Source organism: Poecilia mexicana, unplaced genomic scaffold (genome assembly GCF_051168715.1).
Source record: "Poecilia mexicana isolate PSO_F unplaced genomic scaffold, ASM5116871v1 scaffold_11, whole genome shotgun sequence".
NCBI classification, from domain to species: domain Eukaryota; kingdom Metazoa; phylum Chordata; class Actinopteri; order Cyprinodontiformes; family Poeciliidae; genus Poecilia; species Poecilia mexicana.
This window is the reverse complement of record NW_028263380.1, coordinates 22,612,488-22,634,912: the sequence shown is the minus strand read 5'-3', so window position 1 is coordinate 22,634,912 and position 22,425 is coordinate 22,612,488. Positions and strand designations below refer to the sequence as shown.

Below are 22,425 nucleotides of genomic sequence, written 5' to 3'. Positions count from 1 at the left end.
CTGCAAAGGTTTGCTCTGAACTTCTCATGGATTTGAAAGATTTAGAGGAACATGTCATTATTGCAGGTGAAGAAACAGTCAAAGGGGCACTGTTCTGTATTGCTGGTGACAATTTAGGATCACACAGCATTGGTGGGTTTACTGAAAACTTTAGTACTTCTCAGTACTTTTGTAGGTACTGTGAAATCACAAGAAAAGACTTTCTTAATGATCCAAATGCTTGTGGTCCACAGCGAACCCCTGAAGCTTACAATTTGGCAGTCCATCATCGAGAGACTGGAAGCATTCAAGACATCAAAGGTGTCAAGGTAAACTCTGACTTCAACTCACTAAAGTCTTTTCATGTTTGCCAACCTGGTCTTCCACCTTGCTTAGGCCATGACTTATTTGAGGGTGTCGTATCCTATGATCTTGCACTATACTTGAAATATTTCGTTAAAACAAAGAAATGGTTTACATATTCCCAGTTCAACCGTAGAATCAAGCAATTCAAGTACAAAGGATCAGATGCTCTCACAAAGCCATGCCCTGTCAACTCTGAGGCAATCAGGCTTTCAGGTCAAGCTGTTCAAAACTGGAACTTGCTGAGATTGTTGCCAGTAATTATTGGTGACAAGATACAAAATCCACAAGATGATGTCTGGCAGACAACTCTCCAGCTCAAAGATATTGTGGATTTGATTTGTGCACAACAAATTTCTTTGCCACAGGTTGCCTTTCTTGAAATAATAATCCAAGAATATTTGGAATCAAGAAAATCTTTATTTCCTGAAACTTCACTTAAACCAAAACATCATTTCTTGCGGCACTATCCAGCCCTAATTTTGAAATTTGGACCTTTGATTAGGTTGTGGACAATGCGTTTTGAGAGTAAACATGTCTACTTTAAAAGATGTGCAAGGCATTTAAAAAATTTTAAAAACATATGCTTGACACTATCAGAAAGACACCAGATGTTTCAGGCTTACATCTCAGCTGGCCCTAGATGCAATCAGCTGCTGCTGGTCAAGGACAGTTGTGTTTTTTACTCAAGCCTCTACAGTGATGAAATAAAACATGCAGTAAAAGACCTGGGATTTTCTGAAAAAGACACAAGTATTTCCACAGAGATGCAATATAAGGGAACCGTGTATAAAAAGGGGCATTTCTTGGTTTCAAAGAATGATGAGTATATGGAGTTTGGAGAGCTGGTTTTAATTCTGATTCAAAATGACACTGATGTGTATTGTGTTATGGATGTACAAACAGCTGTCTATCATCCTGATTACCATCTGTATTCAGTGACAAAACAGACTTCAAGCACTTTGTGTATTAACATAAATGACTTGGTTGACTTTTACCCTTTGACCTGTTATCAGGTAAATGGACAACAAGTTGTTCCTCTGAAACACAGTGTGTTTTCAAAATAAAAATGTCTTTATATACCATGATGGAAAGTCCACTTAAAACAGATATGTTGATGAGAACAAAAATAAGGAAAAAACAGGGAGAGAAGTTTGACTAAAAATTTAAGGATGTACATGAATAAAAAGTGTGAATCAGGCACGATATTTTGTTTGACACTAAGTATGACTCTCTTTAATTTGTACATAGTTGAATACATGTTATATTACGGTGATCTTGTGTTTTTACCATTATTTTGTCTGATTTTATTCCAGAAATGGCTGAGCAAACATTTTTACGTAGTGCTATCAATGAAGTGTTGCCCGATCTTGCAGAGGCTTCAAAAGACATTCTCGAGGAGACTTTACAGTCAATTGGAGTAGAAACGTATGATGACTTCCAGTTCATTGTTGAGAAAGACTTGCTGTCAGCATTAAGACCAATTCAAGCCAGAAAGGCACTTGCTGCTTGGAAATTCAGATGTAAGTAAAATTCTAGAAAATCAACCATTAAACACTGATATTCATATTCAGTTCTGATAACTTATTTTTTGTTTTGTGTTTTTGAAGGCAGGACCCCTGAAACCAGCAGGTCCTCAAGTAATGCATCACAAGATACTCCTCCATCAGCTCAAGATGATGTCTCTGCAGAAGGAGGCCAATCCTGAGGAGATGAAACAATTACTGAGGGCAACTTTCTACTCAGCGCAAAGATATTAACCAGGGGAAAAGCATTCAAGATGTCTTGGAAGCCTGGCCTGTTTTATTTCATGACATTGGGATGGCTGTACACTACAAGGAACTTACTGGACTTGGATTGAAGGAAACCTTCATGAGGAACATGGATATGAAGGGAAAAAGACTGCTGAACTACATGAACACTGTTTGTGTGAACAAAAACAAAAGGTTTTTCCAGGCTCAGACAAAGTTGAAGATGTTAAGGGGAGAACTGGACGGTTACTCTGAAGATGTTAAAGAGATGATGCTCTTACTTCTCTGCTACTTCAATGAAAATGAAGAAGCAGTGTTCTTCTGTGTGGAGGACACATGCCTAGCTGAAGAAGTACAGATGGAGAATGTCTCCTTGACTCCCACTATCATTGTGTGTGGTGAGTTCATTTTTGTTTTTCCAGTTTCTTTGACCTGTTGTCTTTTTTGTTGTCTTGTCCCCTTTCTTTGCACTTTTGTCCATCTGGCATTTTCTTTAATAGTTTTTTTTTTTCAAATTATTTTCTTATGCTTTTACTATACTAATATTATTTTTCGTACTTTTTACTTAATTTGTTATTTTTCATATAAATGTCATTGTTTTGTTGTATCAGGAGTCTAAATGTATTTGTTCTTTCTCCTTAGGTCAATCCTGCTTCCATGCCAAACAATTCATGCTGAGTGTGGATCAACAGATTGGAAACAACAACATCTCCTGTTTTATTTCTGCCCTCTGCATGATGTTTGGGAGCTATTATTGTTTTAACATACATTATCCATCGGGGCTGGCGTCTACACTGGAGTTTCTGCAGAGGTATGAGTTCTTTTTTTTTTTTTTTTTTTTTAATTGTAGGCAGTTAAATTTGACTTTTGACAACTTTTATATCTTGAATAAAATGTTTATGCCTTTGTGAAGCACATTTTGATGTAGTTTTCTGTTTGTCCTCTTTATCTTAAGGTGTTTCTTCTCAATCAACCCAGACAAGGGCAGTAAGGTGGAAGAAACCCGTAAACCCAGACTGCGTGTGAACCCCCGTGTCCTCACCTTGATCCAGGAACTTGCGGATCATGAGTGGCGTGATGTTTGAGAAAGGACTAAAGTCAGTGAGTTATCAAGACAGTGTTTAATCTTAACAGAGCTGAATAGATTTCTAAATGTATGTTGCATCTCACACAGTGTCTTCTGAAGTTAAAAAAGTTGAAAAGACATATTTATATTTGTTCAGTGGCTGAATTTTGTTCCATGTCAGAAAGGGCAAATGAGAATTTCATTGAAAATATGTTTTTCAATTAAAATGTTTATTTGTTTCTAAAAAAATATATATTGAATTATCATTATAGATACAGTTTATATTGGGCTTCCTTGTGTTTTAAATTTGCATTTAACTGGTAAATGTTTGTTGAAATTTGATTATTTATAGATATTTGAAAATAGAATTGCTTCTAAAAAAGGAAAACTTTTGAAGCAAACAAACATTATTATTAAAATGTATACTGGAAATAGAAATTTATTGTATGTTATAATCTTCAAGCCCCCCCCCTCCAAAAAAAAGGGGGTGAAAGTTGGCTCTCATACTGTTTCTGATAAAGTTAAAAACGTTGAAGAAATTTATATGTATTCAGCAGGTGCAAGTGCTTCATGATGTTCAGAAAAGACAAATGAGAACTTCATTGAAAATAAATATTTCAAAGGCATGCAAGTGTATGTTTATTTTTTTAAGGTTATCATAGATACAATTTATATTGGGCTTCCTTGTGTTTTAAAGTTTCCTTTAAGTGAGAAATGTTTGTTGAAATTTCATGCTTATAGATATTTAAAGATATAATTATTAGTAAAAAGTAAAAAATTAAAGCAAATTTCAGTTTTTCAGAAAGTATTAATAAAATGTTTTAAATTGACATTTTAACAGTTCTAATCCGTTATTTAAAGGTAATTTATCAGTAGGACTAAATGAAGTTTTTTTTGTACAACAAACAAAAACTGAGTAAATCTTACTGGAAAAAAAGTGTAAAATAACAGCATTATTATGATAATTCATCAGAAAAAGTTGGTTAAAATTACTTGATAAAACTGTTTTATTACAAAAATAAACCTTTTCAAATCACAGTTAAAATTTGTGCAAAACTATGGGATAATCTGTTTATTTCACAATTTAACACTGTTATAATTACTGTTTGGTCAGTAAAACAGTTTACATGTTCACTGTGTTTTCTACAGAATTATTCTGGCAACCACAGCTGCCAGATTTTTTTTGTAAAAACAACAGAATTTTTTTTACAGTGTATATTCCAATTGTGCAATCAGTTTAACAGTAATTTGATCCAATTTGTTCAATAATTTCACAACAAGGCACTTTTTTTTTGTTTTTTGGATAAGATCACTTTCACACTTTAAGCTAAATAGTTAAATCTTTATTACACCAGACAAAACATTAGGAAAAATTCTTGTTAGCCTGAAAATGCTATAACACTTAAGTGCGATGCAAGGGGAAGAAGGCTAGGACATCTACCCACATATAATGAGAAATTAATTGCATTACAAAAATATTCTTTAATTTATGTTTAAAAGCAAGAAATTAAATATAAATATTGGTAATGGAGAGCTCAAATATAAAATAAAATATGTTTCTATGCATCTAAAACTGTGGCATGTATAATGTGATTGAAAGGAGGCGGCAAGATTTTAAGGTTGTTGACAAATTTCTTAGGAAAACTTTTTGCAACTTTACGAATAATTACGTATATAAGAAATTTGCATAAATGCTACACAAATGTCACAGTAACAACCAGACTCAGAGCTCATGGTGCACCATGCAAAGTCTCTGTCACAAAGATGATGATTTACTCTCCTTGATTGCTGAAGCACATTTTAACTAACATTTAGTAAACATTAGGTGACTAAAATTAAACTAAATAATAAAAAAAAAGAATACAAACTGAGACTTCAAGATAACAATATTTTAGTTTAAATTCTATGGCTAAAACAAAATTATGGCTCTAGAAATGCACTTAATTTAAAATGCATATTTAAATTTACTTAAAATATGTAAATTAAATACATATTTAAAGTCAAAATTGCATCCTAATTTTGACATTTGGCATTTTAGAATTACTCAATTAAACTTTATCTTTAACAACATAAATCTACATAATTTTAAAGTATGATTAGTAATACTTTAACAAATTTATGTCAGATCATGATTTATTGGTTAATGTCAAGTTGTCATAACAAAGACATTTTGAGTAATGTCAACTTTGTATTAAAACTGTCATGATTTACCTAATCATGACACTTTATGACAACAGTCATAAATATTCATGAAGACTTATCGTACTCAGTGGCGCAACTGCACATTATTCAGGTGGATGCGAAAGCATAAATCGGCGCCCCCCCCCCCGATGGTAGGAACTTCAGGCTGAAAGTTACATCAAACTATATGAGAGTATGGTTTACCCCTAAGGATTTATAGGAAATAGAACATTTTTCAGTGTAAAAAATCAATGGGTGTGACTTACCAGATCCAGAGGTGGCCACAGAACTTAAACCTATAAATAAAGACATATATTGGTATATCTTTGAAACAATGAACAGTCCAGTAATTGCAAAAATCATTCTAATATGCCTGACACAGAGTATTAAGGTGATTTACAAATGCATTGAAATTAAGTACTTACTTGAATGAGGAGAATTTTCTTCATCACAATCTATTAATGAAGACACATATTTATTAAAACATTCAATAACAAAATATTTCTATTACATTTTCTTCAATACTAGAAATGTTTTAACACTTTTGTTACAAGCTCCAGCTCAGTGTTTATGGCTGTCCCAAAGCAAGACTCAGGGTTACATTTTAAAATAATCAAAATAAATGAAAATATATCTGAACTGTACACATGAAAATGAAAATGATTAGAAGACTTTCAGGGTTTTTCTGGTCGAAGAAATAAATGAATACAAGGCTTGATTTCTTGATAAATCTTGTATCTTGCTTTTGGTTGGGGGCAACACTTCAATGGATTTAAAACCTCATGATATGCTATCATGAAGAAAGGAAACAGATTGATTACTTTTCAGTGTAATGATAGACTGTTCAACCATTTACTTTGATACCTCATTTAGTTCATAATAAAACAATAGAGACCTCTGTACCTGACAAGAGCAAATTTAATAGACCTATTTATTTGCATAATGAAAAGACTATATAGTTAGTGTGTACATTGGTGTAAATGTGAGTTTTAGTACAATTTAACAATGACTTTTTACATTTTTTGATTAACATTTTCATCAGGTATTTTATTCTAATGTATGCAGATGAAACAAAGTTAACAAAAGGGATGTAAGGAGGCATCAATTGTATATTTCCAAGAGACGTGTAAAACAATCTTACCAAGTCGACTTGTCTTCAGCTTAAGGCAGACAAGTGTCACAGCAACAGCCACAACCACAATCACGATAGAAGCAGAAGCAGCAATGATGACGTTGGTATTTCCTTTGTGTTCTACAAAAGGGTTTTCTACAACAAAACAAATTTCATATTAGATTTAGTTCGCTTTCAATACATAATGTGTGGAATTTCATATGGGACCACTTGAACTTTAGCTGTATATGAAATAACTTAACTTACAGTGCTGTAAAAAAGAAAGTATATTCTCCCCTTATTCTACCATTGTCTTCTCTCACATTTAAATGTTTCAGATCATCAAACAAATGTTGTTTTCAGAGATAATCACAATAAATACAGAAAGCAGTTTTCATTGGCAAAATCATGACCTGACCACTTGTTCTGGAAAACAGAAATCATTTTTTTAGCCACACTTCACCCTCAAACCTGCACAATCTGAAGTAGAACCCGTCAGACAAAACAAACTAGGCATTTTTTTTAAAAATCAACCTATCATGCTGATCTAAAGAAATCAAACAGTAAAAACATTTTCTGACAATCAGTCAGGAAAAAGCTACAAATCAGTTCTAAGACTTTTGGACTCTTAACTACAGTAAGCTATGAAACAGGGATTAACCTTCTCAGGAGTGTCTGCCAAAATTGCTCTAAAAGCAACAACTCGTCTACCAGGACACAAACAAACCCCAAACTTGTAAAGCACTGAAGGTTTCATATAGTCAGTGTTCAACGTTCAACAAAAAGAAAGAGACATGGCAAAATTGTAGCTTGAAAAAAGCCCTAAAGAAAATAAATAAGTAAACATATTCATGATCCCAAAGACTTTTGGAAAAATGTATTTTAAAAAACAAACAAACATATTAACATTAAAGTAATTTTACTTATAGCATATACATATACTCATATTTTATGAATTACAATACGTTTTAAATGTTCATTTATCTTTTTTATTTCACTTATTCACTGTAAGCTAACACAGTAGCAATCCTTTTAGTATGCTGGGTGTTGAATGAGAACTAAACTTGACCAACCAGCCAACAATTCTCATTTGAATTTAGCTTATAACTGCTAAGGCTGCAAAGCATATGAACAGGGTAGGCAAGTATAAGCTTTGGCTTCAGTCTATTCCTTCTTTGGTAAATTATGGGTTTGTTGATTAGTATTGTTTTCTGTTTAATGTTGATAATTTACCTAAGTAAAGTGAACTGAACTGAACTGAACTAAATAAGTAAGCTTAGATATAGAAGTACAACAAAAAGTTTCTCACCCCATGTCTTATTAACATGGTTTTTAGAGGCAAGATGCTCGACTTCACAGATGTAGGCGGAAAAATCAGACTTCAAAATCTCTACGTGATCTCTCCTCTGGAAGGTGTGGTCATGATTTGGGCGATTTCCAGAGGTCACCAACCCGTCCTCTATAGTCAGGACACGCCCATTTCTTTTGATCTCCAAGATTATTTCTCCTGGATAGAAGCCGGTTGCCAGACACGTCAAGATAATATTTTGTTCAATGTTAGCCTTTCGTGTGAACAGGTGGACTTCAGGTGGAGCTTGAAAAACAAAATGAAATGTGGCATTAGCAGGGAAGCAATTCAATGTTTAGATCATTTTAACTTTTCTATTTTATCAATTTAACTATATAGAAAAGCAAAACCTCACAGAAGAGAAATAAATGCTACATTTCTTAGACAAAGTATTACCTTATTTTACAAAAATCTTTCTACTTTAGATATACACCTTCAGATCTTTAGACAAATGCTTTGATTTAGTAGAAAAGAAAAAAACTATGTTTTGTTTCTCAAAAACTGAATGAATTCACTATTTTTGATGAAACTATATGTAGAATAGCGAAAAAGTCTGATTATGTTATACATACAGGCTTTTTCAATCTTCTCTTTCCCAAAGTCTCTAAACTTGCTCATCCATTCCATGCACTCCTTCTCCAGGTAGCCCTTGGTGTATTCCTTCAGCACCTGGACCTCATCCCACTTCCTCTTGGTTTCTTCTGCTGCATGAATGGGAGCAACCCAAACCTGATTGTCATCATCAAAGGACAGAAAATCGCTTCCATCATAGTTGTACATGTCCATCCCACGGACAAACTTCATCGTGCCATCAGGCTGAGTTTCACCCTCACAGCCATGCATCCATTGAAGAATATGAGTGTCTGTAAGAACAAAATTTGAAAAAATTAAAAACCAAAACATAAAAGATTTCACATGCAAGAAAATATTTAGAGAATAAATTAACTGCAATCCTGCTGTTTAGATTTAACATGCATCATTTGTAGATTATTATTATTTTAGTATTTTTATTATAGGCTAAACTCCTTGGATCTCACCTGTGTCATTCTGTCTCATTCGTTTCATCAATATGTCGATGTTGACCTTGAACCATTGCTGCTTGCTCTTTCTGGACTGGGTGCCTTTCTCCCAGTACTCTGGTTCAAGATGCTTTTCCATCCAGTCCTGTTTGGGAACTTTAACTTGGTTCTCACTGTCATAGTAGTCAATCATATTGTTATCCAGTAAACCCATGGCAGTGAACTCATGCAACCCCGGGAGATTCACTGGTTTGGAGAAAGCCGTGTAGATGTAGGTGAGGGAATGTTTTTCTGTAAGAACAAAAGACAGAAAAATGAAGATGGGAATTACTTTTATAATATCAGTGACTATTTATTACTGCGCAAGCCTTCTTGAAATGACAATATTTAGGCTAAAACCTTTGTAAAAAAAATGCTCTTGCCATTTTATTATATTCAAGTCTGTTTTAGACAAATTGAATTTCTAAATAAGTTAGGTCAACACTTCAAAAAATATTTTCTAACATACTGACACATTAATCTGTCTTAAGGCCAAATCTGAAACAGAGAATTGGGAAGAATGCTTTCACATAAATGGAACGTCTTAAGTTGGAAAAAAAATAAATCAACCAAAAAACTGATCTCAAAATTTCCACACAGTTTATCATCTATAAGGTTCAGAACATCTTGAATCAGGCGTGGCCATTAATTTAATATAGAAACAGAATCTTAAAACAGATTCTATGACAAATATCACAAACAATGGAGCACTTCAAGGCTGTGTGTTCAACCCTCATCTGTACACACACTAGCAAGAGTTTCTTAAGGTCATTTCTGTTGTCATTAAGCAGTTGCTTTATCGTAGAAATGTTCTTAAATCAGGGGAGATCATAAGTCTCATCACATCTTATTTTACATATGTTCTGACAAATATTGGGCTTTTCTTGTTTAGTTTCCTTTAACATCACATTTTGCTGTGTTGGTTGTTTGACACTGTTTTGTTCCCAGTATAGATCATTTCATGGCTGCTTCATAGTTGTAAACTGGTCAAAACAGAGGTCAACTATACAATCACTGGAAACAGATATTATGTCATTTAGAGCAACAAAAAACAAATCACACAAATTATAGACTGATTTTTGAGATTTAAGCATGTTATTCACATTTATGTCTATACTTTATGAAAATGCAACCCTAAACAACTAGACATAATGTAAAACTGCCGCATACAAAAAGCTAAATTTAACCATTGCTGATGCATTGTTTACGTGAACCTCGTTTCAGAAAGTGGGATAAGTGAATCACAACTGTTGCTATTTTGCAGAAGCAAGTTTTTTTTTTTTTTTTTTTTTTTTATTGTTAAATATGTTTTGGTATTCTCCTTATGCCCATTTCAAATTCAATTAGTGAGAAATGCGCACTTTCAGGCTTGTTTTTTCTTCCTTCGCCATAGTGAACTGCATTATCTTCGTTCCAATGTTGAGGCCTTCTTCTACAGTCAGGTTTAACTTAGGGTTACTTGACTCAGAATTGGGTCACCTTGTTCATATCCACTGTTCTGAAACCCAAAATTCTTAGTATCTCAGAGCCTAGCAGGTTTATTCAGAATATCTGCCTTCTTTTCCTGTTAACCCTGCATTCTGAAATGGGGCCCTGGTGTCATGAGGGAAGTCTTTTTCTAAGAAAATAAATAAACCTACAAGAATTTCAAATACTTTATAAAATTCATTTTTCCTCTGAACCCTTGTAAGAGATAAACAATAGAGTCACCAATGCAACAGTAAGAAAAAGGCGAGAGACATCATAAATTACTAAGATCTTTAAGCTTCAAGAGATCTCACTTTGGCAGAAAACTTGTCCACTCTACAGCTGTAAATCAACTTTAATCAACCCTCCAAGGTCAGATCCTATGATACTGGTTTAAGGAAATTTTCGATGATGTACTTTCGATTTAGCATTTGGATACACCTTACAGATTTATTAAACTTATCTTCCTACTTGAGACAATAAAACACAGGAGACTGGAGGACAAGAGTAACAAAGTTCACTTATGACGTCTTATCATATTTATTCTAAGCTATTGCAACTATATGAGTGTCACGCTGTCACAACTGACAAACATCATTTAGTAATTGTTTTCTCCTCTCAACCTTTGTTGTGTTATCTAACTTGTTGGGAAGTAAAATACCCTTTATATTGCACAGGGCTCCATAATGGAGGGATGTGGGCTTTTTTTTATAAAAGGCAAGGACATAAAGTATAGAAACAACATGCCAAAGCCACAATAACTTTATGAGGGCAGTTATCTTTTGTACTTTGCACCCTTGTTTACCACTCAGTCTATTACGTTCTGAGCCAATCACAGGTGAGGGCTCAATGATTTTTCTTTTAGGTTTTCACCTTTTTATAAATTCTAGATTTGTTTTATTAATCATCAGCATTCTTAACACTTCAGTATTTAACAAGCACAAAAGGTGGAATTTAGGTGATCTTTTGGGTTACCTGAGATGCTCCACCTTTGTCTACAGTATCATGTTTCTATTTTATTAACAAAGTCTACATTGGTAAATCTTAACCATTCTTAGAAGTGTAATAGCACATAAAATCAGTTACTAACACAAATGTCACAGTTTTGCTTTCACTTTTAAAAATAAACTTAAATTTGTCAAAAAAAAGAGAGAAAAACTGAAACTTACCGCTGTTCACTGTAATTCCTGTCCCCAAAAGGACCAAAACAGCAAGAAGCGACATTCTGAACCCAAAGTAGGTTCTGCTCTTTGTAGAGAACCACTTATGTTCGGCTGTTCGATTGCGCTCCTTTCCGTGTCTGTTACAAAAGCTGATTTGTTAGAATGTTCTCTGTGTTTTATGGTAGGTTCTTGTTAATGATTTACCAATTCGCCTTCAGGGAACATTATAAATTAGAGAACTTTTGACTTCCTTTTTAAAAGGCACACACTTTCCAACCACTTTCACATCTGCCACGGAAAATAAAGTTATGAAACAAATAACTATATTTCATTGATAATTTTAATATTTATTATCATAAATAATATATATTAAAACTTCAAGGTTTTGTGTTAAAACATATTTTACAAACAATAATCAAGCCAAACTGTAGCATGAAAAATAGTTTTTTTTATATAGATGGAGCTCAGATGAATTATTTAAACAAATAATCATAAAAATATAATTAGATGAGACCACAGAAAAGCCAAATTGCAAAGAAAAAAAAATCAAAAAACATAAAAAGCTAATCCAACTCAAACAAAAAAGATTTAGATTCAAAACTATACTTATAGCCTATATTTAATCAAGTTAAAATCAAATGTTGAGTCTGTGCAATTAATGCATTCTTGCATAGTTTCAATATCCCATCATGACTCTTTTCTTAATCGAGACTCACTGGTAAATTTTTATCATCTGATTTCTGGGGTACATTGGATTTTTTGTCTCCTACTTTGTTTTGTGTATCAACCAATCACTGCCAAAGTGGACCTTATTGATTTATTCCAGTCTCATAAAGTAAAAGTTACCAGGTCATATTTTTTTTTTCAGACAGGATGGCAAGACTTTTTGGAGGATGATATTTGACACATACTCCTGACCAGTTGGTGGCAGTAAATAAAAATAGAAGAAGAGGAACCAAAAGACAGCAACACACCTAGCAACAGGGTCAAACCACTAAGATGAGAATTTCTGTCATCTCTCCATTTCAGCTCAATTCAGACGTTCTCAGCAGCTGACAGAACCGATCTCAAGCTAGGACACATTGGCAGACATTTTTATTCTGAGACGGGAGCGCTCTGAGAGAACTCTGGGAATATTTGTGCAATGTAAAACTTCTTGATATATCTATGCCCTGTTAAAAAATATTTCTAAACATCTTCACTTAAACTACAAACCTTCTCATTTGTAAATAATCTGGACGGGATCAAGAAAACTATTCAAGAAATATATCTCAGTGACAGTTCATTGGGTAAAAATAAATTTGCATCATAAAAGAGAAACAACTTCAATAATTCTTTGTTTTATTCAGATAGAAAATACAGTTACATGAACTGTTACATGAAAAAAATCTCAACAGACCAATGAGTAGCAAACGTAACAATACGGTGATCTAAAAGATATTGCAAAGATTCTACGTAAACATCTAGTTGCATACATAACTTGATGATTTAATCATTAGAGAAAAGTTGTAAATACTTATCCTTTGTTCACAATGTCACAATTAGACTGTATTTGTACCACCAGTGCAAATACAGTAGAAAATATTTAGTCATTAAAAGCCCCCCAAGAATGAAAATATAGCTGGACCAAGTTGAATTGGAAAGTATTTTTACAAAATAAACTCTACAACTTTTTCATGAATATACACTATATAGGAGGTAAATTTAGTGAAATTGAACAGAAAATACAGTATTTTCTGCACTATAAGGCGCACTGGATTATAAGGCGCAACTTAAATGAATGGCCTATTTTAAAACTTTTTTCATATATAAGGCACACCGCATTATAAGCAGCATAGAATAGACGCTACAGTAGAGGCTGGAGTTACGTTACGCATCCACTAGATGGAGCTGCACTAAAGTGAGTATCAACAAAACAGTCCGACACCGGTCGGCGAGGAGAGCCTTCCGCGACTGGGCCGGGGCGTGGCCGGACGATGGTCACCCTTCTCCATTCGCCCACAGCATGTTCGTGGAGAACGTGGTGCTAAATGACCTGCAGACGACCTGATTCTAGATGGTCGGTAGGTAGATAGGTCAGTCAAACTTTATTAACAAACCAGCATTCTGACAACTGTCCCAGCATGCACTGCTCGCTTCTTCTTCTACGGGCAAAAATGAAGTCGGCGGCTGCTTACCGTAGTTGTTAGACCTGTTGTGGCTCAATATTGGTCCATATATAAGGCGCACCGGATTATAAGGCGCACTGTCGGCTTTTGAGGAAATTGAAGGTTTTTAGGTGCGACTTATAGTGCAGAAAATACGGTACTTACCGTCCTGCAGCAGACTAGCTTGCTCAGCTGATCTCACACTTCCATCTAAATACATCAATTATAAATGAGACTTATGTAGTTGGATCTTACGGGGGGCATATTTGTTTTTTGTATCTTTTGTTTGTTTCTTTTCTCACCCCATTCCCTCTCAACATCCAATTTAGTGGCAGTATGTTTGACTTCACATGTGTAGGCGGCAACATCAGACTTAAGAATCTCCACATAATCTCTTCTCTGGAAGATGTTATCATTATTTGGGAGAACTCCATTGGTCTGAACCCCGTCCTCTTTATTAAGGACCAGGTCATTTCTTCAGATATGCAGAATTATGTCTTTTGGATAGAGTCCCGTAGCCAGACACGTCAAAATCATGTTTCTCTCGACTGTGGCCTTACGAGTGAACAAATGCACTACAGGTGGAGTTGAAGACAGAAAAATGGACATGGATGTTCGTAGTGTAGTCAAAATCTAAACATATATGGCAAAAGAAATTGTAAACACTAATATTTTCCAAAGTAATATTCTCTTATTTAAACACTTAAAACATAAAAGGCCTCTTTTATTTGAGGCTTCTCTTCAACACCACAAAGGTACACACCTTTTACACTCTAATACGTTTATACAGTGTACACTAGTTTAATCATCCACATTCTTAACACTTAAGTATTTAACAAGCACAAAAGGTGGAATTTAGGTGAATTTCTTGGTTACCTGAGATGCTCCACCTTTCTGTATCAGGTTTCTATTTTATTAACTAAATCTACACTGGTAAATCTCAACAAACATCTTAGAAGTGTAACAGCACATAAAATCAGTTACTAAGACAAATGTCACAATTTTGCTTTCACTTTTAAAAATAAACTTAAAATTGTCAAAAAATAAATAAATAAATAAATAAATAAATAAATACATAAATAAATAAATAAATAAATAAATAAATAAATAAATAAATAAAACAAAGAAAGCCCTATAATTTACTGCTGTTCACCGTCATTGAAGTCCCAAAAAGGACCAAACCAGCCAGGAGCGACATTCTGAACACAAAGTAGGTTCTGCTCTTTGTAGAGAACCACTTATGTTCGGCTGTTTGACGGCGCTCCTTTCCATGTCTGTTACAAAAACTGATTTGTTAGAATGTTCTCTGTGTTTTATGGTCTGTTCCTGTTAATCATTTGCTATTGTGGCTTTAGTCAAAAGTTCTCATAAATTAGAGAACTTTTGACTTCCTTTTTAAAAAACACACACTTTCTAACCACTTTCACATTTACCACAGAAAATAAAATCACGAAACAAATAAACATATTTCATTAATAATTTTAATATTTATTTTCATTAAATTTTATGAAAATAACATTTATGAAATTTATAATTTATATATAATTTTATTTTCATAAAATTTAATGTGAAAAAAATATATATATATAAGAGTTCATCTGCAGTTTGAGGTTAACCAAGGAACAGCTGACGTGAGGAAAGTTGTGTGGGCCGTGGGTCAAGTACGTGAGGAAAGTTGTGTGGGCCGTGGGTCAAGTACGTGAGGAAAGTTGTGTGTGACATGGGTTATTGACACGTACGAGACGGAAAAAGCAGAAATCAGAGTCGAGCGGTTGCCGAGAAAATAAAAAGACACCAGACAGAAGGTTCGAGGTTCTTTGTTCCGCAGCGTTCGAGCAGAACACAAGGAGATGCAGAATCAACCGAGGGCTGCGTGATGATACCCCGGGACGACTGCTCGCTGCACAAGAAAGGAACAAGATCCGTATACCCACAACCCGGGATTCTTATTCGACTGCGGCTCCACACTCAACCCAAAGGATTTTAACGATACTGCAGTGGACATGGGGAATAGACAAAGATCGTATATGGATAAAGAACTGAGTTTATTGAGGATTCTCACCAGTTCAACTGTGGATCTATTCTAAAAGGATTCCGCCAAGACAAAGACAGGACTCCATCCATGGACGTTAAAGTAATCCTTGCTGCAGACAGCAACAGTGAGAGTTATCAGTGTGTGTGTGTGTGTGTATATATATATATATATATATATATATATATATATATATATATATATATATATATATATATATTTATATATATATATATAAATTCCCTTCTCACCCTCCGCGGGTGGTCTCTTTCATCCTCTGAGCTCGGGTCCTCTACCAGAGGCCTGGGAGCTTGAGGGTTCTGCGCAGTATCTTGGCTGTGCCTAGAACTGCACATTTCTGGACTGAGATGTCTGATGTTGTTCCTGGGATCTGTTTTAGCCACTGCTCCAGTTTGGGGGTGACTGCCCCGAGGGCCCCGATGACCACAGGCACCACTGTGGTCTTCACCTTCCAGGCCTTCTCCAGTTCCTCTCTGAGGCCCTGTATTTCTCCAGTTTCTCATGCTCCTTTTTCCTGATGTTGTGGTCACTTGGTATTGCTACATCCACCACAACGGCTTTCCTCTGTTCTTTATCCACCACCACAATGTCCGGTTGGTTCGCCATTACCATCTTGTCTGTCTGGATCTGGAAGTCCCACAGGATCTTAGCTCGGTCATTCTCCACCACCTTTGGGGGTGTTCTCCACTTCGATCCCAGGGCTTCCAGTCCATATTCTGCACAGATGTTCCTGTACACTATGCCCGCCACTTGGTTATGTCGTTCCATGTACGCTTTCCCTGCCAGCATCTTGCACCCTGCTGTTATGTGCTGGACTGTCTCAGAGGCCTCCTTGCACAACCTACACCTTGGGTCTTGTCTGGTGTGGTAGATCTGAGCCTCTATTGCTTTGGTGTTTAGGGCCTGTTCCTGGGCGGCCAGGATGAGGGCCTCTGTACTGTCCTTGAGTCCAGCTTTTCCCAGCCATTGGTAGGATTTCCTGATATCAGCCACTTCAGTTATTTGTCGGTGGTACATCCCATGTAGGGGCTTGTCTTCCCACGATGGTTCCTCCAGCACCTCGTCCTCTGTTCCCCATTGTCTGAGACATTCGCTGAGCACATCGTCCATTGAGGCTTTGTCCTTGATGTATTTATGGATCTTGGATGTTTCATCCTGGACAGTGGCTCTCACACTCACTAGTCCTCTGCCTCCTTCCTTACGGCTTGTGTACAGTCTCAGGGTGCTGTATTTGGGGTGAAATCCTCCATGCATGGTTAGTAGCTTCCGAGTCTTAACATCCGTGGCCTTCATCTCTTCCAGTGGCCAGCTAATTATTCCGGCAGGGTATCTGATTACTGGTAAGGCATAGCTGTTTATTGCACGGATCTTGTTCTTGCCATTGAGCTGGCTTCTCAGGACTTGCCTTATTCGTTGGAGGTATTTGGCTGTGGCTCCTTTCCTTGTGACCTCATCGAGGTTGCCATTTGCTTGTGGTATTCCCAGGTACTTGTAGCTGTGCTCTATGTCTGCTATTGTTTCGTCTGGGAGTGAGACCCCTTCTGTGCAGACGACCTTCCCTCTCTTTGTAACCATCCGGCTACACTTCTCTAGTCCGAATGACATCCCAATGTCAGTGCTGTAGATCCTGGTGGTGTGGATCAGTGAGTCAATGTCTCGCTCGCTCTTGGCGTACAGCTTGATGTCATCCATGTAGAGGAGGTGACTGATTGTGGCCCCATTCTTGAGTCGGTATCCGTAGCCAGTCTTGTTGATGATTTGGCTAAGGGGGTTCAGGCCTATGCAGAACAGCAGTGGGGACAGAGCATCTCCTTGGTATATGCCACATTTGATGGACACTTGTGCAAGTGGTTTGCAGTTGGCTTCAAGGGTGGTTCTCCACAGCCCCATCAAGTTTGCAATGAAGGCTCTTAGAGTCCTATTGATGTTGTACATCTCTAAGCATTCAATGATCCAGGTATGTGGCATTGAGTCATAGGCTTTCTTGTAATCAATCCAAGAGGTACACAGGTTGGTGTGTCGGGTTTTGCAGTCTCGGGCGACTGTGTGGTCTACAAGGAGTTGGTGTTTGGCTCCTCTGCTTCCATGTTGTAGAGAGACAGGTTATCGGCCGATAGTTGGATGGGACTGAACCCTTTGAGGGATCCTTCTGGATCAGGATTGTGCGCCCTTCAGTTAGCCATTCAGGGTGAGACCCATTCTGTAGCAGCTGGTTCAGTTGAGCTGCCAGTCGCTCATGGAGGGCAGTGAGTTTCTTTAGCCAGTAGGCATGGATCATGTCAGGCCCTGGTGCTGTCCAGTTTTTCATACCCGAGACTCTTTCTTGGACATCTGCCACAGTGATGGTTACCGAGGCTTGTTCAGGGAGGTTGCTGTGGTCCTCTCGTAGAGAGGTTAGCCACTGTGCATTGCTGTTGTGGACGCCTCCCTTTCCCATATGCCTTTCCAGTATTGTTCAGTCTCCAGCCTTGGTGGATCTGCTCTGTTGTTATTACCCTGCCATTGAGAGTACACTTTCGCTGGTTGGGTGGAGAAGAGCCGGTTAATCCTCCTGGCTTCATTCTCTCTTGTGTATCTCTTTAGGCGGCTGGCCAAGGCTTGGAGCCTTTGTTTGGCAGTTTCGAGTGCTTCAGGTATGGGCATCTGGCTGTACTTCTTAGGTACTGATCTTTTCATTGCACCTCTTTGGAGCTCTGACAGTTGGCTCACTTCCCTCCTTGTTACCTTGTTATCTTGATCTTAGCCTCTAACCGTCTTTTCCATGGTGGAAATATATATATATATATATATATATATATATATATATATATATATATATATATATATATATATATATTTGAGGGATCCTTCTGGATCAGGAAGGATCCCTCAAAGGGTTCAGTCCCATCCAACTATTGGCCGATAGTTGGATGGGACTGAACCCTTTGAGGGATCCTTCCTGATCCAGAAGGATCCCTCAAAGGGTTCAGTCCCATCCAACTATCGGCCAATAACCTGTCTCTCTACAACATGGAAGCTCATGTCAGGCATCATAGCGGCTAAGATAAGCGGACACATGGATAAATACATGAGCACGGCACAGAAGGGCATCGGCATAAATAGTAGAGGAGCCAAACACCAACTCCTTGTAGACCACACAGTCGCCCGAGACTGCAAAACCCGACACACCAACCTGTGCACCGCTTGGATTGATTACAAGAAAGCCTATGACTCAATGCCACACACCTGGATCATTGAATGCTTAGAGATGTACAACATCAATAGGACTCTAAGAGCCTTCATTGCAAACTCGATGGGGATGTGGAAAACCACCCTTGAAGCCAACTGCAAACCGCTTGCACAAGTGTCCATCAAATGTGGCATATACCAAGGAGATGCTCTGTCCCCACTGCTGTTCTGCATAGGCCTGAACCCCCTCAGCCAAATCATCAACAAGACTGGCTACGGATACCGACTTAAGAATGGGGCCACAATCAGTCACCTCCTCTACATGGATGACATCAAGCTGTACGCCAAGAGCGAGCGAGACATCGACTCACTGATCCACACCACCAGGATCTACAGCACTGACATTGGGATGTCATTCGGACTAGAGAAGTGTGGCCGGATGGTTACAAAGAGAGGGAAGGTCGTCTGCACAGAAGGGGTCTCACTCCCAGAGGGAACGATAGCAGACATAGAGCACAGCTACAAGTACCTGGGAATACCACAAGCAAATGGCAACCTCGATGAGGTCACAAGGAAAGGAGCCACAGCCAAATACCTCCAACGAATAAGGCAAGTCCTGAGAAGCCAGCTCAATGGCAAGAACAAGATCCGTGCAATAAACAGCTATGCCTTACCAGTAATCAGATACCCTGCCGGAATAATTAGCTGGCCAATGGAAGAGATGAAGGCCACGGATGTTAAGACTCGGAAGCTACTAACCATGCATGGAGGGTTCCACCCCAAATCCAGCACCCTGAGACTGTACACGAGCCGTAAGGAAGGAGGCAGAGGACTAGTGAGTGTGAGAGCCACTGTCCAGGATGAAACATCTAAGATCCATAAATACATCAAGGACAAAGCCTCAACGGACGATGTGCTCAGCGAATGTCTCAGGCAATGGGGAACAGAGGACGAGGTGCTGGAGGAACCATCATGGGAAGACAAGCCCCTACATGGGATGTACCACCGACAAATAACTGAAGTGGCTGATATCAGGAAATCCTACCAATGGCTGGAGAAAGCTGGACTCAAGGACAGCACGGAGGCCCTCATCCTGGCCGCCCAGGAACAGGCCCTAAATACCAGAGCAATAGAAGCTCAGATCTACCACACCAGACAAGACCCAAGGTGTAGGTTGTGCAAGGAGGCCTCTGAGACAGTCCAGCACATAACAGCAGGGTGCAAGATGCTGGCAGGGAAAGCGTACATGGAACGACATAACCAAGTGGCGGGCATAGTGTACAGGAACATCTGTGCAGAATATGGACTGGAAGCCCCGAGGTCAAAATGGGGGACACCCCCAAAGGTGGTGGAGAATGACCGAGCTAAGATCCTGTGGGACTTCCAGATCCAGACAGACAAGATGGTAATGTCGAACCAACCGGACATTGTGGTGGTGGATAAAGAACAGAGGAAAGCCGTTGTGGTGGATGTAGCAATACCAAGTGACCACAACATCAGGAAAAAGGAGCATGAGAAACTGGAGAAATACCAGGGCCTCAGAGAGGAACTGGAGAAGGCCTGGAAGGTGAAGACCACAGTGGTGCCTGTGGTCATCGGGGCCCTCGGGGCAGTCACCCCCAAACTGGAGCAGTGGCTCAAACAGATCCCAGGAACAACATCAGACATCTCAGTCCAGAAATGTGCAGTTCTAGGCACAGCCAAGATACTGCGCAGAACCCTCAAGCTCCCAGGCCTCTGGTAGAGGACCCGAGCTCAGAGGATGAAAGAGACCACCCACGGAGGGTGAGAGGGGAATTTATTTTTTTTTATATATATATACCAGTGGTGGGCCGTCAGGGCCTGCAAGGCCTTCTCTGCTGGCCTAAAAATATCTGAATCACAGACTGATGTTAATTATATTTTGTCCATAAATACGTATTAAATAATTCCAAATGGTCTATCCGCTTCCTTTCATTGGTCGCCCCCTGGCTGCGCTGCTTCCAGACGTGTATTTTCATATTTAAACATTGAACCAATCACATTTCAGCCACTATTTGTTGCCAGGGTCAAAGAAATCTGCCTGGAGGCCTTCACAATCAGTTCTGTGGGCCATGTAGCATAAAATAAATGTCGATCAAACTGTTGCTTCAACCAATCAGATTTTGAGTTGGCGACACCAAGGCGACTCTAGCAGGCGTACGGAAACGTCAGCGTATTCACACGCTGTGATTGGCCAGAGCTAGCAAACGGCATCTGTAGCGAGCTGCACAAGCAAAGATATTGTTGTGTTGATTTAATAGCTGTTTTGTCAACCCACAATGGCTGAGGGAAGAGAAGAAATGGATTTGGTTGGAGATTTACTGTCAAAGTCATTTTCTAGACGGACTTTTCAAGAAAAGTTGGACATTGTTAAGCAAGGTCGGGCAACTCCGAAGCTAGCAAGCCTGTCACAACCGGGAAAAGGATTTGTCCGCCAAACGAATTAAAACTTATGCCAGAAATACGACAGGGCAGGCTCGACTTTCAGCATTAGCTTCGATGGCGATTGTAAAGGACTTCTTGATGGAACTGAAACGCACGGATAATCTGCACAACAGAGTAATTGAAATCTTCTTGAGGAAAGAAAGGAGGATGGATTTTGTGTACAAATAATCAGGATTTTTGGTGAGTAGAATGTTGCTATATTCCTAAATAATATTGCAATTTTATCAGGTTATTTTTGATGCTTTTTTATGTGTGTCGCAGCTGTACCTGCAGTAGAAGTTTCTAGCCATAAAATAGTTATTGAGGGTTGGATTGATTCAGACCGGGCACTACTGAAGGCCTAGGTGTGAAATGCACGGCCCGCCACTGATATACACTGCTAAAAAAAATAAAGGGAACACTCAAATAACACATCCTAGATCTGAATGAATGAAATATTCTCATTCAATACTTTGTTCTGTACAAAGTTGAATGTGCTGACAACAAAATCACACAAAAATCATCAATGGAAATCAAATTTATTAACCAATGGAGGCCTGGATTTGGAGCCACACACAAAATTAAAGTGAAATGTTCCCTTTTTTTTTAGCAGTATATATATATATATATATATATATATATATATATATATATATATATATATAGAGAGAGAGAGAGAGAGAGAGAGAGGAAGCTCAGCTGAATTACTTAATCATAAAAATATAATTAGATGGGACCACAAAAAAGCCAAACTGCAAAAACAAAATAACATCAAAAGCTAATTCAACTCAAATAAAACAGATTTAGATTTAAGGCTATGCTTATAGCCTATATTTAATCAAGTTAAAATCAAATGTTGAATCTGTGCAATTAATGCACTTTTGCAGTTTCAATATCCCATCATCACTCTTTTCTTAATCCAGTCTCATTGCTATATTTTTCTCAACTGATTTCTGGGGTGTATGTTTCTTTGTTTTTTTTTTTTTTGTCTCCTACTGTGTTTTGTGTATCAACCAGTCACTGCCAAAGTTGACCTTATTGATTTATTCCAGTCTCAAAAAGTAAAAGTTACCAGGCCATATTAATTTTTTTAACAGACGACTACAGGATGACAAGATTTTTTGG

General features: G+C 37.8%; 2 protein-coding genes and 1 long non-coding RNA gene across 3 annotated transcripts; 1 reads left to right on the top strand and 2 right to left on the bottom strand.

Moving 5' to 3' along the window:
• Window positions 1-2,072: 2,072 nt before the first annotated feature.
• Window positions 2,073-3,178, top strand: LOC148156546 (uncharacterized). Its single transcript, XM_088009980.1, has 3 exons — window positions 2,073-2,491; window positions 2,736-2,904; window positions 3,049-3,178. The coding sequence occupies exons 1-3, from the start codon at window positions 2,164-2,166 to the stop codon at window positions 3,176-3,178; spliced, it is 627 nt and encodes a 208-aa protein (XP_087866106.1). The 5' UTR covers window positions 2,073-2,163.
• A 2,424-nt stretch (window positions 3,179-5,602) lies between these two features.
• LOC106913259 (uncharacterized) lies at window positions 5,603-6,600 on the bottom strand. The gene is made up of 3 exons (XR_015764671.1): window positions 6,482-6,600; window positions 5,766-5,795; window positions 5,603-5,636 (listed from the first exon to the last, which is right to left on the bottom strand). It is a non-coding gene; the product is annotated as an uncharacterized LOC106913259 (long non-coding RNA).
• Window positions 6,601-7,561: 961 nt separating this feature from the next.
• LOC106912079 (H-2 class I histocompatibility antigen, Q10 alpha chain-like) lies at window positions 7,562-11,548 on the bottom strand. The gene is made up of 5 exons (XM_088009979.1): window positions 11,494-11,548; window positions 8,837-9,109; window positions 8,372-8,662; window positions 7,846-8,045; window positions 7,562-7,567 (listed from the first exon to the last, which is right to left on the bottom strand). The coding sequence occupies exons 1-5, from the start codon at window positions 11,546-11,548 to the stop codon at window positions 7,562-7,564; spliced, it is 825 nt and encodes a 274-aa protein (XP_087866105.1).
• Between the last annotated feature and the right edge of the window lie 10,877 nt (window positions 11,549-22,425).

Bases quoted from the DNA above. Each gene is read 5' to 3' on its own strand.
- LOC148156546 (XM_088009980.1), top strand. From the start codon at position 2,164: ATGGCTGTACACTACAAGGAACTTACTGGACTTGGATTGAAGGAAACC. The intron at 2,492-2,735 runs GTGAGTTCATTT...CTTTCTCCTTAG, and splicing joins TCCCACTATCATTGTGTGTG to GTCAATCCTGCTTCCATGCC. The intron at 2,905-3,048 runs GTATGAGTTCTT...CTTTATCTTAAG, and splicing joins ACACTGGAGTTTCTGCAGAG to GTGTTTCTTCTCAATCAACC.
- LOC106912079 (XM_088009979.1), bottom strand. From the start codon at position 11,548: ATGTCGCTTCTTGCTGTTTTGGTCCTTTTGGGGACAGGAATTACAGTG. The intron at 8,663-8,836 runs GTGAGATCCAAG...TTGTTCTTACAG, and splicing joins AATGAGACAGAATGACACAG to ACACTCATATTCTTCAATGG. The intron at 8,046-8,371 runs GTATGTATAACA...TTGTTTTTCAAG, and splicing joins AGAGAAGATTGAAAAAGCCT to CTCCACCTGAAGTCCACCTG.